The sequence below is a fragment of the Plasmodium coatneyi genome, chromosome 9 (genome assembly GCF_001680005.1).
Source record: "Plasmodium coatneyi strain Hackeri chromosome 9, complete sequence".
Classification (NCBI taxonomy): Eukaryota; Apicomplexa; class Aconoidasida; order Haemosporida; family Plasmodiidae; genus Plasmodium; species Plasmodium coatneyi.
The window spans coordinates 1,106,637-1,123,583 of record NC_033564.1 but is presented as its reverse complement, the minus strand read 5'-3'; the positions used below and the strand labels follow the sequence as shown (position 1 = coordinate 1,123,583).

Here is a 16,947-nt window from a genome sequence, read left to right as displayed (position 1 = left end):
GGTGCTCGTACCTTCCGCTTTGCAACCCCAGAGGCTATTTCATTGATGCCATTTTTACCGTACTACATTTTGGCACACCATTATTCTGTGGTGTGATTTATTTATTTTTTTATTTTATTATTATTTTATTATTTATTTTATTTTATTTGTGCTATTTATTTATTTTATTTTTTTTGTGCTATTTATTTATTTTATCTTTTTTGTGCTATTTATTTATTTTATCTTTTTTGTGCTATTTATTTATTTTATCTTTTTTGTGCTATTTATTTTATTTTTTTTGTGCTATTTATTTTATTTTTTTTGTGCTATTTATTTTATTTTTTTTGTGCTATTTATTTTATTTTTTTTGTGCTATTTATTTATTTTATTTTTTTTGTGTCCTTTATTTTATTTTATTTATTTTTTTTTTTTTTTCGTTCCCCTTTTTTCCACCCCATATGTTGTAAATGACGCTGTGTATGCCGTAGTGTGCACACCGCACAGGAACACAACCTTTTATGTGCCTCTGTGTGCTCTGGGCTCGACCCATTTGCGGGCAGCACAAACTTTAATTGAACAACCCTACTGAATTATTGATATTGATGATGTGTTAATTTGCGCAGAGAAGAACACGCAGGGGGGGGATCCTTTTAGCTGACCGGTGAGGTGGTTCAAAAAGTTCGCTTCGAGCGCCGTTTAGGGCGCCGTTTGGAGGCCCTTGCTAGTTACAGTAGCTTGCGAGAGCATGTGCAACGGGGCTATAGAACCAATCAGGCATGGGGATAAAGTGGGGAAAAAAGGACGTGCCCCTATCCATGGCGACAGGGCGCAGCATGGGCTAATCGTCCGATAGGAAGAGGGCAACTCCAGCTAAGATCCACTTGTCCTCGAGGTCGTCCGTTTCTAGGCTGCATTGTGTGGGGGAGGTAGAAATGGGTTGCAGTGTATACAGAAGTGCATTTCCATGTATGTGGTGTTGATGTGCATTTCATGTATGTGGTGTTGATGTGCGTTCCAGATGTGTGGATGAATTCCCCCCTTACTTCAAATCGACGGAGCAGACGAAGGTGCCGCCCCTATCCGAGGTGATATAAAGGGGCGTATCCAAGTAGCGGGCGTCGGATGCCCGGGCAAGCCGTTCTTCCTGTTCATTCGTGACACAATAAACGTAGACGAGCGGCATGGGGAAGAAGATGTTCTTCGGCACGGACTCCACTAGATTGCCATAGGATACGTTATCACCCAAATTATCCATATCAAATGTGAAGGAATCATTTTGCGAATTAATGAACCAGGAGGCTCCCTGGAGAAACAACCCATGGATGTACAAAGAATTATTTTTATTGTTTAGTTCTTCTACTTTGGTGATATTTGTGACGTGCCACTTTAGCTTTAGCTTATCGATAGGAACTCTATTCTCATGCGAGAACTTCTGTTTAATGGCCGTGAGGAATGAAATCGGATTGAAAAGAGCAGATAGCCATACAGAATTGGGTAAGAAAATATTGCACCTTATTTTTGCAATCCATTCTTGTAAAAAAGTTACTCTCAATTTGAAGTCTTCAAACCATGGTAGTAGTTTCTTTTTGGACGGATAGGAAAAGCTCTTCCAAATTTCTGGGATGTTATGTAGCAGTAAAGCCTTTATGCTAAGTTGTATTTTACTGTTCATATTTAGGATACCGTCTAGTACTAGCTTTATCTCCACCAAGCTGTCATAAATGCAATCAATGAGTGCGTTGAACTTTTCGGACTCCTTCAATGCAATGACCATAAATGTGTTCGTCTCTGTGTCTTCTATTTTCAGATCACTTATGTCTATTTTTTCTGGGAGTTCATTTAGGAGGCGGTTAATAATGTCATATATAATTTTAGTGGTTTCATTTTTTCCACTTTCCGTTTCTGTGTCTCCTTTATGGCGGTCCTTCTTCCGTAGTTGGTCGGACTCCTTGGGGCGCTTTCCATCATCTTTGCTGTCACTGGTGGGGTGACTTCCCTGTTTATTCCCAACGGTACTTCCACCGGGGTTGTGCGTGGCGTCCGTTTTTGTCCCCTTTTCGTAAGAACCCTGCGAGGAGGAAATCTCCCGACTGCTGATCTCTTGCAAATTCTGCAGGATTCTCGAGCACTCATTTTTCATATATTCAATTTCCGCGTTCACGTGGAGACCCAGCAAGCAGGTCTGTTCTTTGTTCAGCTTCTCATCCACATATTTTTTCAACTGGGGAATGCTGTATTTGGTGCAGTCAGGGAATTTGAACAGTTCGAAGAGGATGTTCGTCCTGGTGTCTTTGAGGACTGCCTGCTCATCCATTTCGTCCTCCTGGTCGTTTGCACGGCGGGCCTCAGGCTTCCTACCATGTGTGGCCCCACGCCCGCTTGCATCGCCCTCCTCCGCATGGTCCTCTCCATCTGCGTCATTTTCATCATTTTCGTCGTCTCCATTTTGAACATCACGCACCTCGCCGCTAACCGTGCGACCATTAATGGCAACCACATTTCTGTATATCTCCTTGAGCACATTTTTGACGTACGTCTTGTTTATGCGTCTATCCCATACATCCGTGATGTGCCCCCCGTAAATTATTTCCCCTATGAGGAAGAGAACATCTGCAAGAGGAAAACTGTTGTAACTCTCCAAGTACCTCTTGATAATATTAAAAGAAATTTCCAAATCATTATCGTTGAAGGAATACGATTGACTGAATCCAATTTTTCCGTAGAGAAACCTTCCCAAGAGCAAGCTATGATAATAGGAGAGACCAAAAATTACATTTTTTAGCTTATCGTCGTATTCCCTACTTTGGAATTTCTCCAAGGAACATTTGATGTTATCCTTTAAGCTAAAAGACTTTTCATTGTTAATCCTGAAGCACTTTTTTAGTAATTTCTCCGGTAACAATTTGGTGTCTTTTTCGGAAGGAATGGCTGACGATAGGAATAGACGGAAATTCGGGTGAGCATCGGTTAATATTTTGTCGAGGATTTCTTCAAATTCTTTTAGCCATTTGGTCATGAGGTGGATGTTCTGCAGGAATATGAATCCCCCTGATTGGGATGTTTCCTTCAAATACTTAAGTGCAATGCTTTCCTGTCCCTGCCCCATGGAAATATTAACGTAGGAAATGGTTTCTTCGCTGTGCTGCTTTCCATCTGTTGTGTGGTCCCCTTTTTGGGTACTATTCGCACCCTTTCCCTTTGTCCTTTTCAGTTTCGCTACGTACTCCTCGATATCCTTGGAGGGGTCGTTTCCCGGTGTTAGCAGAAACAACACGGGCGTCTTATTATCGATGTACTCCTCGAGGATCTTCTCCAACGCGTAGGTATTCTTCTCATCATTCGTCATTTTGATGTTTGTATGGATGTAATTTTTCAACGCCACAGGGAATCTGTCCTTTCGTAAAACCCTTATTAGTAGCAACTTGGAGAAGTCCTTCAAGTTGTTATACTTCCTGGGGAGCTCCTCATTCTCTACCTTGTCACTTAGGAACCACTGTTTCCACGACATGCTCTCGCTTTCTAAGCTTTCTGTAAGGTTATCAAAGTCTTTCAAATTTTCTAAATTTTTACAATCTTGATATAGGTCTTCACTCATGAAGGATTTATTGATTAGCTTTTTTTCTCCTCTTTCATTTTCTTTTTGGCTTGCTTTTACGGTACACTTTGGGTTTATAAACATGTCCTCTTCCTCTTGGCTAATATTTCCGTTTAGCTTTTCTAGGTTTAACATGATCAGACACTTTACGATAAGTTTATCTCTCTCTAGGAGTCCCTTATCGATATACATCCACATTTTTTCTATTAGAAGACTGATCAGTACGTTTACTCTCTTCTGCACTTCATTCTTGTCTATCTTTGTTTCTTCACTTTGGGCATCTTCCCCGTCCAGGTCGTCACTTTCGAATTCGATGTCATCCGATTCGTTGCTCTCTACGCTCGTGGTATCCAGGTCTTCCTTTTGGGGATCCTCTTCTCCCTTCTGCGCGCTGGGCTGGGCATCCACGTCAGCAGCAGGGGTAGATTCTGGCTCGACGACCACTTCTGGTTCTACTGGGTTTACGCCTGCTTCTGATTCGACTGGGTTAACAACCACTTCTTGTTCTTCTGACTCGATGACAGCTTCAGGTTCGGGTTCGATTGGACTCGCGTCATTTTCAAGTGAAGGCTGAGTAGCGACCGGTTCGGGTTCTCCTAGATTAGCAACCACTTCCGGTTCGGTTGATTCGGCTGCCACTTCAGGTTCTTCCGGTTTTGCTTCTGTTTCCTCTTCTTTTGTCTCATCTGGATTGGCGACCTCTTCTGGTTCGGCCATCTCGACAGCTACTTCCGGCTCCTCCAATTTTTCAGTTGTTCCCTCCTCTTTCGGTTCATCTAGATTAGCGGCAACTTCGGGTTCTGTTGGGTTGGCAACCACTTCTGTCTCAACCGCTTCTTCCGGTTTTTCTGCTCCTTCCTCTTCACTTGGCTCAACTGGGTTGTTGACCCCTTCTTGCTCAGTTGGGCTGGCGGAACCCTCATGTTCGATTGTATTGGCAATAACTTCTGGTACGACTGTACTTGCGATGACTTCCGGTTCGATTGTATTGGGGATAACTTCTGGTTCGTTTGCATTGGTGATAAGGTCCGGTTCGGTTGGTCCGTCCACCTTCACGGCTACTTCCACTTTGGTGGCTGTTTCTCCCCCCTTGGCTTTAACCCTCTTGCGGTGGCTCTTCACCCTTGGTTGGGGGCCACTGTTGGGGGGTCTGAACTGAGCACAGTCATTGAGGCACTTGATAAAGATCTTCAAAAAAATCTCCAAAGAGTAAAAGTAAAATGAATGGATGTTCTTCAGCTTCTGAAGGATGAAGAAGTACATGACTCCCCGTCTGGACAAGGGTCTATATAAATTGATGATGGTGTTTATATGTACTTCTGTGCTTTTCACGATTTCTGTTTTTTTGGTAATATTTTCACTGAGCAGTTTGGTGGTTTCTAAGTTTTCAATGAGAGAAACATCTTCCAGGATGTCTCCCTTAGCATTGGTTAGCTTCTGCAGGATGGACGATTGGAGAAAGGACAGTTGACACATGTAGTCATATTTAAGTAAGGATAATTTTTTTCTCTTCTTAGACAAGTGGTTGAATTCGTTTTCTAGTGTGATGGAGAGTAGATGCTCCTCTAGATCGTCCGGCGTTACAGTGAAATTGATAAGTGAGCAGGCTGACTGGATCTCCGGTTGGTAGTGCGGATTAGACAACTGAGTGTGCAGGATGATGTAGAACGAGGGGTGGAAAACGTGTTCCTTCTCGTTAATATTGATGTAATAATTGTCTTTTCTCCTTATTATATTTTTTGAAATAATGTTGTAGAGAGAGTTATCTATATTTTCATCTGCATTTTCTATAATTATGGAGTAGCCAAAGGAGAGACATTCTATTATTTTTTTAAAAAGCATACTATCATTTATGTCTGTGATTATTAGCTTTTCGCTTTTTTCCTTCTGGCTATTTATTAGCCATTTGAGACTTTCCATTTGAGGATCTATAATGATAGGGAACTTTTCGCTGTTTTCCAGGATTAGGTTATTTTCTATGCAGACGGAGTTTAGGGTTAATCCTTGTTTGCTTAACTTAGAAAGGGTTTCTTCGTTTATTAGGAGATCCAAGTTGAAGCTGTTCACTGAGAAGATATCATAAGGGAGGTCTTCCTTGGAGTCCTCCCCGATTTGGGATGCGTCTCCTCTGTGTAGTGCATCATCTCCTCCTGTTTGATCTACACCGTTACCGGCAATGGAAGCACCCGCACATTCGTTTTCCTTGCTTGCCGTGGCGGACTTCTCCTTTACAGCGCTCTTTTGCATCTTTTTAAGCACTTCGCTAAAGACCTCGTTCTGAATCTGGTTCTTCCTGTTCAACGTCTCAACACATTTTGTCATAATTTTGTTTCTGTACTTTTTGGTGAATCCCCCACAGAAGGTGACAAAAGTGGAAGACAAAAGTATATCCGTGAGGATGGTTTTTTTTTTCTTCTTCAAAACTTCATACTGATTGGACCATGATATTTGTTCACTGCTCAGAGCGTCTATCAACCTGATGGATAGTTCCAACTTGGTTTTAAGTTTCTTCTCTTCCAAGATTACAAGGTCTCTTTCGTATAAAGCGTGATCATATTGACTTATAAGAGTGCTGAGCTGTGTCTTAAGGGACTGTACCTTCTCTCGTACTATTTGCAACTTCTCATTTGCTTCTTCCAAACTTCTTTTCGTATTTTCTAGGAGTGTTCTCTTGGGTAGAATATTTTGTATAAGTTTGTGGAACGATGTAACATTTAGAACCCATTCAGCTAGCCCTGCAGCAGCTTTGGATTTTTTCTGAATCGCATTTTTATTAAAATGGGGAAGGTTAATTAAATTCTCCACATACTTGAAGTTGCAGTCTGGAACTAAATTCTCGTCAATCTTATTTTTGTAGTCTTTAAGTAGAGAGATAAATTTTTCTGGGTTGATCATCATTTTCTGGGCCGACTTCCAACTCCTATCCTTAATTTTTCCAAACTTATCTACAGAGATAGTCGTGTCGATTGTGGCTAGTAGCTGCATAACTGCTGCGGTGATGTCTTCCACTCCTGGAGGGGGTTTATTTAGCGTCTTCAATTCTTGTATATTCTTTTTGTTCAGTGTGTTAAGCGCTTCTTCCGCTTGTTCTATGAGGGGAATACCCAAGGCTATATCATTTTCACATTCCTCCTGTTGTTTTAGCACCGTTTTCTGTATTTCCAGACATTTCTGTTCTTCTATATCAGCCAAGTCGCTCTCTTTCTTAACGATCATCTTTTCATTTCCAATGTCTATAGCATATTTTTCTGAGGCTTCTTTCTTCTCCTCGGATATTTTTTTTTTTTTCCTTGAGGCAATTTTTGATGTTTTCCACATTTGCGCTCGTTTCGTTCATTTTGGTGATTCCGCTTTTGAGCATATCCATTTTTTTGCTGATGCTGGTGATGTTTTTTAGGAGCATCATGTGGTACGTCTTGATGCTCTCCAAGTACAGTTTTGGCGTGATGTAGATGTGCGCCCTTTCGTGGGCATAATAGTTGGAGGCGATTTCTAGTAGATCCTCGTAGCACTCCTTCAGATACTCCGTCACGATTCCCTTCAGGTTGACGTGCTCCTCAGGGGCAATATCGGCAACTGCGACGGGGACTTCTTCTCCGTTTTTTGGCGCCCCTTCTAGGCAGTCCTCACTCAGTTCTATATCCCCAGTTCGCAAGTTCATGTAGATATTGCTAACATAGTTCTGTCCCACACAGAGCAGCGAATCAGATTCCCAATTGTCGTAAATATCAATCATGGTGTTGTTCAGTATGCACTGGAAGTTATTCGATTTGTCTCTAAAATTGTTACTAGTGGGGGAAAAGCAAAGAATGAAATGCAAATTCTCATTTACCTTCTTCAGGAAGTACTCGAATATGCTACTGTCAGTCTCCTGGACCCCTTCCGCCTTGGCAATATTCCTCATGTTCTGAACAATGTAGTCCTTCTCCTCTTTTGTATACAAGTCGATAATATTATTTGAGCACATGTATTCATTCACGTAGATGAAGAAGCTATCATGAATTTTACTCTCCTTGAGGAATAAAATGATGTCTTCATTTTTCATACCACATTTGTAGAAAATATTTTGTAAGTATTTCTTGACATCATTATCTGTGCACTGTGCAGAGAAGTCCATTTCGAAAAAACTCTTCGATGAAATGTATGAGGAAAATTTAGAGATGGTTGTCTTCCCGCATCCACCAATTCCTAGCAGCAAAGCATGTGATTTTAAATTATCTATAATACGGATTAACTTACAAATATGCCTTATTGCGTCATTAAATAGGACTATATTTAGGTTATAAAAACTGTTGTATTCATTTAGTTCCTCTGTTAAGTAGGCGGTAAGTTCCTCTATATTTTTGCACATATCGTAGACCTTGTCGTTGTACCCACCTGAGGTAGTACCTCCTTTGTGGAAGTTTGAAAATATTAAGGACTTATCATTACTCATGACAAATTTGTTGATCTCATATTTGTTATACATTTTTTTCACTATATCGATGATGAGTGTTTTGAATTTTTTTTTATCTGCCTTATTTAGCTTGTCCGAGTAGACCCTTTCACATTCATGTAGCCAAAGGAAGAGCAATTTATCGCAATCTTGAAAAGCAGTGGGTTCTGCAGTAAGCAATCCTTTTACAATACTGTGAATATCCCTCAGGTTAAACTCGTAGTAGAAATAGGTGGCTGTCCTTTTGAACGTTTTCTCTATATTATAGAAGAGAGAAATTGTGGACTTTAAAATGGATGGAACTAAGTCCGCTACGTCTTGCTTGAAGCTATTGAAGTGTCCCTTAAGGAGGACACTAAAAATGCTATTAACCGTGTTATTCTCTGGGAAGCTAATATTTAGGATGAAGAAATGTCGTAACAATCTTGGGTTTACTGTAAAGTTCCCCCTGTTATAATTCATACAAGACATTAACTTTGTATTCACAATTTTGATGAGGTTTAATTTTTCCAAGTCGAACCAAGAATTTGTATCGATATATTGGCACAAAAGTTCTATGGCACTCTGCGTGTTGTAGTCATCACACCTGGGCATATTAATATCATCGATGAAGTAGATCAGTTTCTGTTGAAAGGGGGGGCTAAATTGCTTACCCGACTTCTTTTCCAAACAGCTTTGCATTAAGCACTGCACATTTTTTGCATTCGTGTAGTAGTTGAAAATCATGTAGAAGCTTTTGTATTCTTCCTTTTCTTCACTTAATATTTTCTTGCAGAGAAGAGTTTTTCCCACTCCTGTTTTGCCAATAAATAAAATGGGCATATTCGACTTGAGGAACATTTTACTTATATACTTGTAGGAGCAGCTTTCCACTGTTTCGACGAAAATGTCATCCTGGAGAAAGTGACTTGGGTTGACCTCATTCTTTATTTCACTCTCCTCCCATTCTTTGAATTTATTACCTTCTATGAAAAAATCGAAAACGCTAATTTTCCTATTCACTTTGATACTTTTAAAAGTATTTTTCCAGTACTTGTCGAAGCTCTTCTTATAGTTTGCATTGTCTTTTTCTCCGAGGAAGCTTCCAAAGGACCATATGACTGCATACACGAAATAATGTTCCATGCTCTCGAAATTGTTGTCCTTTAGGAGGATGTCTAACAAAGCTGCCAAGGATTGAATATGCGAGATAGGCGACACCTTAACGGACGTGTTCACCGTGGTTAGGTAGTTAAAAGTGGGTTCTACATATTTGTACATTAATTTTTCAAGGGCTTTTTTAACAGTGGCATTAAAATTCTCATGTTTGTCAATCCAGGAGAGGAAATAATTCTTCCAAAGGTCATTTGGGTCTACGGAGAAGTAAACCAACCCTGCTCTCGATATCGTAGCTGGGGTTGCAAACATTAAGTCGCTAAACTCAAACACTAAGTTCATGTGATTTTTCAGAAGAATTCTCTCATTCGACGATAGGGTCAGCACTTTATTATCGTCCATCACGGAATTCATATTTTCTATCCAGTGGGAATCCAAGTTCCCATCGAAGATTATATACGCCTTATCGCAGTCTTCTCTCATCGAGTAGCTTCTCATATATTTGGAGAACACCCCGTCTTTCCATTCCCTCGTCTTTATATGCACGCTTCCGTAGAGGTCATCAATACTGATCGACTTGGGGTTAATTCTGATACTGACCGTTTTTAGATTTTGTTGCTTTTGGTACTCCATCAGCATGTTAAACAGGGTCGTCTTCCCGCACCCCGCTTCCCCCATGATGAATACGCAGTGCCTTATGTTGATGATATCGTTGAGCTGCATTATTTTTTTAACAAAGTAGTTCAGCCCGAAGAGATGGTTCCTCTTGCAGATCTCCATCAACTCTTCTTCTATCCCGTTCTGGTGGAACTCCCCCGTGGGAGGGTTCACAGGAGAGTTAGCCGCACCGTTAGCAACGCTCTCCGTGACGACTTTTTCATCCCCTTCCACCTTGTCTTCCGCCACCCCATCGTTCGACGCACCGTTCGACGCACCGTTCGATGCACCGTTCGATGCACCGTTCGACGTATTGTTATTAGCACCGTTTATGTTGCCCCCCTGGTGGGAAAAGAATATGTCGTTAAGGAGCCCGGAGAAGACTGGACAATTGGAGGCAGATATTTTCGCAATGTTAATATCGTGTATGGCCGAGTAGAGCAATTTGTTTTCATCCAAGTCTGGGTAAGTCCTCTTGAGGAATCCCGCTTTTGTGAGGACACTCTTGATGCTTCTCAACCCCCAGTCGCAATGCTTCTCCTTCAGTAGACTTTGCGCCAACTCGAAGAAGGTGGTAAATTTTATGGACAAGTATTTGGCATCTACGTACCCCTCAGCCATGAGCATATTTTCACAAATTTTATTAAAGTCTGGAACGATAACTGTGATGGGTCTGAACAGAATTTTGAGGCTCTCCGGCAATTTAGACCTTCCCAAATAGTCGGGGTTCATGGTGATAAACACGGCACAGTTCTTCTTCACGATAATTTCATCAGACCCTATTATGCACACATTATTATTGTTACGTTTACAGTCTAAGATGGACTTAAATTGAATAGAACACACAGACAGCACTTCTGGGATGAGCCTATTAAATTCGTCGAAACAGCACCAACACCCGGTGCTGCCAATTCCCTTAAATATATTTCCCATACTTTTATAATCCAGCTGATCCGAGCAATTAAACACGTAGCAGTTTTTTCCAAAGAAGCTCGATAAGTCTTTCGTTGTCTCAGTTTTTCCAGTACCTGCAGGACCAGCAGGGGCACATCCCATATAGAGACTTAGCGCCTGTGTAGCTGTGATGTATATACGGCTAGTCAATGGAGTAATGACTAGCCTTTGGTAATTGCCAATATAGTCATATGAGTAGTTAAAGGAGCAGTCCATGATTTTTATTTTTATATAAAGCTGCTTGAAGTTTAGAGAGTTCTCTTCATAAATGTTTTCATCTGTATGTACCATAGATTGATTCATCTGTTTTTCTGCTATGTCCACTGAGGGGTCTGTCTCCCCGGTTACCTTTTCACCTTCTCCTACGCCGTGGCTTTGCCCATACGGGTTGGTATTCCCCATAGACGGAGAACGAGCACTGGTCTTATCATTAAAATAGGGGTACATCCTAATTTGCGATTGCCAATCAAACATGTTTATCGAAATGGAGTTTTTATTTTTTAGAATGACTTCTAGAATGTCTCTGTAGAAAGTGTCCAAAGTAATTATACACATAATTTTTATTCTGTTTTTTATGGTCAGTTTTTTTTGAACCTTTTTAATTACATTTTCCAGTTGAGTGATGTGGTTCTTATAGTAAGCTTTTAGCTGCTCCTTGACATTTGAGTCTCCCTTTCGTAGAATATTTTCAACGTCATGAACGAAAAAGATGGAGTTGCAAAGGATAAAAACTTGCGATAGGTAATTTTGGTCTATCCATTTGTCCTTCTCTACATTATACATGTGTTTTAATTTGAAAAGATTTGCAATGTAATATTTGAGGGTGTATTTGATGTGCTTTATGATGTCGTTAAGGTAGCACTCTACTTTTCCTTTCAATGCTAGGGGTTCGTGGAAGCTGCATATTTCTTCTCCGTAGGAGGAGATCAGCTTGGTTATCACCTCGTTTTGGACCTCCACGGGGGCGTCCTGAGGGGCGTCCTCAGCAGCATGTGGAGCGTCTTCTTGTGGCGCTCTGCCTGTGGGTTGGCCCAAACTAACTTCGTTCCCCAGCTCATACTCCGAGAGAACCTCCCCACTCGTTACGAACCTCCGGATGGAGAGAAAAATCTTCTGCACGTGAGTGTTGACCAACTTGAAGTTGTTCCCATTGGAGAGGATGTCGATCAAGTCGGTGGACGATATGAAGAAGAATCTAGGGAAGGACTTCCTCTTGGAGTCAAGGTACTCATTTAGAGGCTTCTCACTTTTGCAGAGCTTCACCTTTAGTTCTTCTAACTTCTCTATAATGCCCTCCTCATTAGCGAAGTCCACCACCTTGGTGTTGTTCCCCACAATTTGTTTCAGCATGTCTAAGTATTCATCATTGATGATGAGAAAAAATTTAGAATAAAGGGGCAGTTCCTTTTTCACTTCCTCCGAGTAGACATACATATTTTGCAGATACATCCACAGCTTCTCTATATCTTTGAGTAGCAAAATCACTTCGTAAATATTGGTGATTTTTTTCTGCCAAATGTTTAGCTCCGTTGAGAAAAAGAGAAAGTACTTGGATGAGAAGCAGTTTTGGAGACTCATTTGATGTTCCTCTATTGTTTCTATACACATATCATCAATGTAAGTGAGAGTGATCCCATTTTTGTAATCCTTATGCTTAAAGTAGATGCCATCCCAGTAGTCTTCAAATTTTTGTATTATCTCTTCTATGCTCTTTTCATTGTAAGCTTTTATGATAACTTCTTCTATGGACTCATGGTACTTTATCACATTTAGCTTATAAAAATAGATTGTTAGTGTATTTTCATCGATGAGAAGGTTTATTGGTTCTTGGTTTTCTTTCTCTCTCTCCTCATTTATGCTAACTTCGATCTCTTTTATGTGCCTCTCCTTAATGAACGTTTTTTTTAGTTCACTTATGACGGATACAAATTTGATAATATCCTTCAGTTTGGCCATTTCTTCCTTCCATATATTGTGTTTCCTGTCCACTTTGATTTTTTTGAATTCGTTTTGGAGGTTCTTCATTTGCATGTCGAATTCTTCTACATCTAAATCGTTGAATGTAGAGAAAAGGAACCCGTTAAGCACTTGATCCTTCTTTTTTATAAACATCCACAGCTTCTCAATTTCATCAATTTCTTTTTCTAAATTGTCTATGTCTTTGCTTAGCTCTTCTACGTTGTCTATTTTTACGATGTTCTGTGAGATCTGCTCCACCTTGGTAACTTCCTCCTTAATTTCTTCTACGTACTTTTTCATATTCTCCAGTTCCTTTAAAGACCCTTCATATCCACTACTATGCGTATAGACGCTAGAAGTTTCCAAATTTTTTTTTATGTTTACAAATTTGTTGTAGTTAAGCTTCATCGTTTTTATGCTTTCCTTTTCTTCCTTCACGAATTCCTCCTTTAGCTCCTTTTCCTTTTTACAGATGCAGACGGATTTCAGCTTGTGGTAGAAGTTCAGAAAATTGGTGATCACTTCTATTTGGTTATCTTCCCCCTCGGTTGGGCACTCTTCGAAGGGACTTCCCACAGGGGGATTCCCCAGGGCTGTCTTCCCCATAGCGGTATCCCCTACCCCGCCGTCGCTTCTCTTCGGCTCCTTCCTATTCCGCAGGCTGGACTCTTCGCTGTTCAGCAGGGCAATGTAGCCCTTCAGTCTCTTCACCAAGTTGGCCTCCGCGCAGTCCACGAATTTCATTTTGCTTGACTCGATAAAGTTGGCAATGCCTTCGTTGTCCTTCACTTTTAGGAAGGTACTACCTGCATCCTGGGCGGGGGAATCTTGTACCGTTCCGTTTGTGTCGCTTCCGCCACTTTGACCACTTATCAATTCGTCGATGTACCTCTCGATGGAGGATTCGTCCTCCAGAGAGGCGTCCACCACGTTCCCCTCCTGGTGCACCTGTTCTAGTATTGGCTCCATCATCCCCGCATCGATGGAGCCGTATAGTATATACTGCTCAATCGTATTTATGTCATATATCGACTTGGAAAAATTGCCCAGAAAGTTTTCAATGCTAACGTTTAGCTCAATCAGGTTGGCGGTGCTCAAGTCTTTGTTTCTAATCAAATTGAGAACGTGTTCTCCTTTTTTTATTAAATCTTCTAACCGATCGTTGATAAATTTATTCACGAATGTGGCTTTGTCTGTTACTCGGTTGTACACCTTCAGGGCGAAGGGACTGTTTCGGGTGTCTTCCCCGTTCAGCTTCACAGATATGTGGATGGTTCCCGTGGTGATTGGGGGCTCTTCCGCGCTGACGCTGGGTTCATCTGCTTGGTCGATTTTCCCATTGCCCAGATTTTCTTGGTTTTCCGCATCCTCCACACCTGACGCTTCCACCGCCTGCACAGCCTCGCCACCGTCATCGGGCGCCAAGTTGGAATCCCCTTGGGCAGGGTCCACTTCTTCTCCTCCCGTAATAGCGGGGATGGTGGCATCCCTTGCTGTCGCCTCTTCCCCATAAGGGAAGTACTTCACGATGTAGAACCCATTGTTAACATCATACAGGGTGTACTTCACATCGTGGTGAATTCCATCCTGTTCGTATGTGATGCTGATCTGGAATTTATCTCCTCCGATTTTTTTTTTCTCGTTCAAGGAGTTTCTAGCTATGAGGAAGAATATATTGGGTTCTTTTAAACAAATGGGTTCTAGCAAACCAGACCCAAAAATGAGCGTCTTTTTTGCATCTATATTGTAGTAATACTCCAGCAAGCACTTATTAGTGGTGTAGCATTTGTCGTTGATGGACAGGTGCACATGACAGATGTTGTTTTTTATTTTGTCTTTTGCACTAGGCACAATGGTGTAGATGTAATTTTCATTAATGTAGATTCCTTCACTGAACAGGTCGACATCATCAGACGTATATTTTATACTTATCTTTCCTTCGTTCATAAATCCTTTTCCCTTCAAGAGCATTTTTTTACTACCTTCAATGTCGCAGTGTTTTGGTAGTAGGGAAAAAATGGCATACTTGGGTCCTATAATTCTACTTATATTTATTACATAAATTTTTTGCTTCGAATCTGTGATGATTAAATTTGCGTCTACAAAATCGTACGTAATTGAGCAGAAGTTTATATTACCGGTTGGGTCATCTTGTTCGTGAGTTTCTCCTCTTGGTGTTCCCTTTAGTTTATCCACTTGGCTGAGTTGGTTGTTCCCGTGTTTAGCTGTTGTGGTTATGCTGGTAGTTCCTACACCGGTAGATGCAGAACCCGTTTCAGCATCCTTACTCCTAACCACGGTGTACTTCAAATCTTCCAACTTAAACGTGTCATACAATTTTAGCATATTCAACTCTGCGTTGCTGTACTCTATTTTTCGGTTCCCTTTTTCATCACTAACAATGTTGTACCCCCCGAAAATGAAAATGATATTTCTGTCTATCGACTCCACCATCACGCTTCTGCAAAATACTTTTGACACATTGAAGGAGTAGGAAAAGTCGATCTCGGACCATTCGTTGTTCTTCAAATTGCAGGCGTACATGTCGTTGAAGCTAACTTCCGAATTTGTCCCACCTAAGATGAACAAATTATTTTCATTGATGAAGGACACATGTCCATACCTATTCGAGGGGGTGCTACCTTTGCAGGTTCTTAGAATCCATTGGTTCGTTAGAATGTCGTATTCGTACAAGTCGTTGAAGCTGCTTCTGTCGTACCCGCCATACCCCCCAAATAGGATGAGACTGAAATATTCATACGCGTTTGCATTATTCAGGACAATTTTGTTGTTTTTTACGCTTAATGGGTTCTTTCCCTCCGCCCCGTCATCCTCATCAACATCATCTTCCACTTGCTCCGTCGCTCCATCTGCCGTTTCCTGTGCTGCTCCCTCTGTTGTTCCCTCTGTTGCTCCTTCTGCTACCCCTTTCTTACTTACGTATAGGTCTAAGCTGGAAAAGTACCTCGGGGCGGGGACAACGCAGCTACCCTGACTGGCAAACGCACCTTTCTCACAGTTCAGATACTTCCCTAATTTTTTCAAATGCACACTGTTCAATATGTAACTGTTATTATTCCCGTCTTCTTCTGTGTCCACTTTTGGGTAATCTTCTTCGCCACTTAATTTCGACCCATCGTACATTTCATCATCTCCCTCTCCTTCGCTTTTGGAAGACCCAGGTGCTGTCTCTACTCCCTCAGTCACCTCCTCGTCGGAAATCACCTTTATCTCCGTAAAGGTTTTATTTGCGCTGTTAAAAATCCACAAGTCATTAAGTGCTATGAAGGGCACTTCACTGTTTAGCCCTCCAAAAATGACAACATAATTTTCAAGCAAAGTGCACGAGTTGTGGTAGCACCTGCATTTGGGCTTAACTTTGCTCTTTAACGTTTCATACTCGACTTTCTCCTTTTTAATGTGAACCAGATAGGCGTCGTTGCAGACGTTGCCCACGCCGTCGCCCCCACTGCTTCCATCGCTACTTACGCTACAGTTACCATCATCTTTGTCCCTATCCTTTTCATCAGCCTCGGCGTCGACTTTGAACCCCCCGAAGAGCAGCACTCCCCCCAGGGTAAAGTTGACGCTGTAACCAATAACGCTCTTTTGCTGGTCATTGCTTTTAAGCTCGGTTAGACTTAGGGCCTCATACTGGGCCTCGGGATCCTTTGTCATATTTTTCGGCGCAGAGGTGCGGGTGCATATGTATATACGTGTATGTGTAAGAGTGAATGTATTACTGCCCGATTAGCAACGGTGAGGTGCCCACGCAGAAATACAATTTCAGAGATTTCTTTGCTTTCCCCTCAAGGTAACACACACACGGGGAACAAGTTACACTCACATAGACAATCCTCCTCCTTTTTTTTTTTTTTTTTTTGGAGGTGAAAATGGAGAGACACTTTCGGCACTGATGAGAAAGTGCTCGTAAGGAGGTCCGTTATGCCTGCACGGTTTTAAAGGACCATTTCGGCGCGCTTTCTAAGTCTCTACTGTGCCGCTTCTACACCCTTTGCGGAGTTTCTTTTCCCAATCGCCTATACAAATGCGACTGACTGAAGCGAAGATACATATGCACCTCCTCCCAACAAGCAAACTCGCCTAGCTGTCTAATGCATCTATATTTAGCAAGGCATACGTTATTCCTAGCGTCTGCCAAATGTGCACAGGTGCTCAAGTGGAGACTTATGCACGCGAATCCTGCGTAAATGTACCCCAAATGAAACCACAATATATTGGCAAATTTTTTTTGATGTTTTTTTTTTTTTTT

The 16,947-nt window shown here is 41.5% G+C and overlaps 1 protein-coding gene across 1 annotated transcript; it reads right to left on the bottom strand.

The window, feature by feature from the left end:
• Positions 1–817: 817 nt before the first annotated feature.
• PCOAH_00025550 (Dynein heavy chain) lies at positions 818–16,352 on the bottom strand (the record flags this gene model as incomplete). The annotated part of the gene is made up of 3 exons (XM_020059360.1): positions 818–887; positions 1,023–6,863; positions 6,988–16,352. 3 exons carry the CDS (start codon positions 16,350–16,352, stop codon positions 818–820), a joined length of 15,276 nt encoding a protein of 5,091 aa, XP_019915014.1.
• Positions 16,353–16,947: the final 595 nt, after the last annotated feature.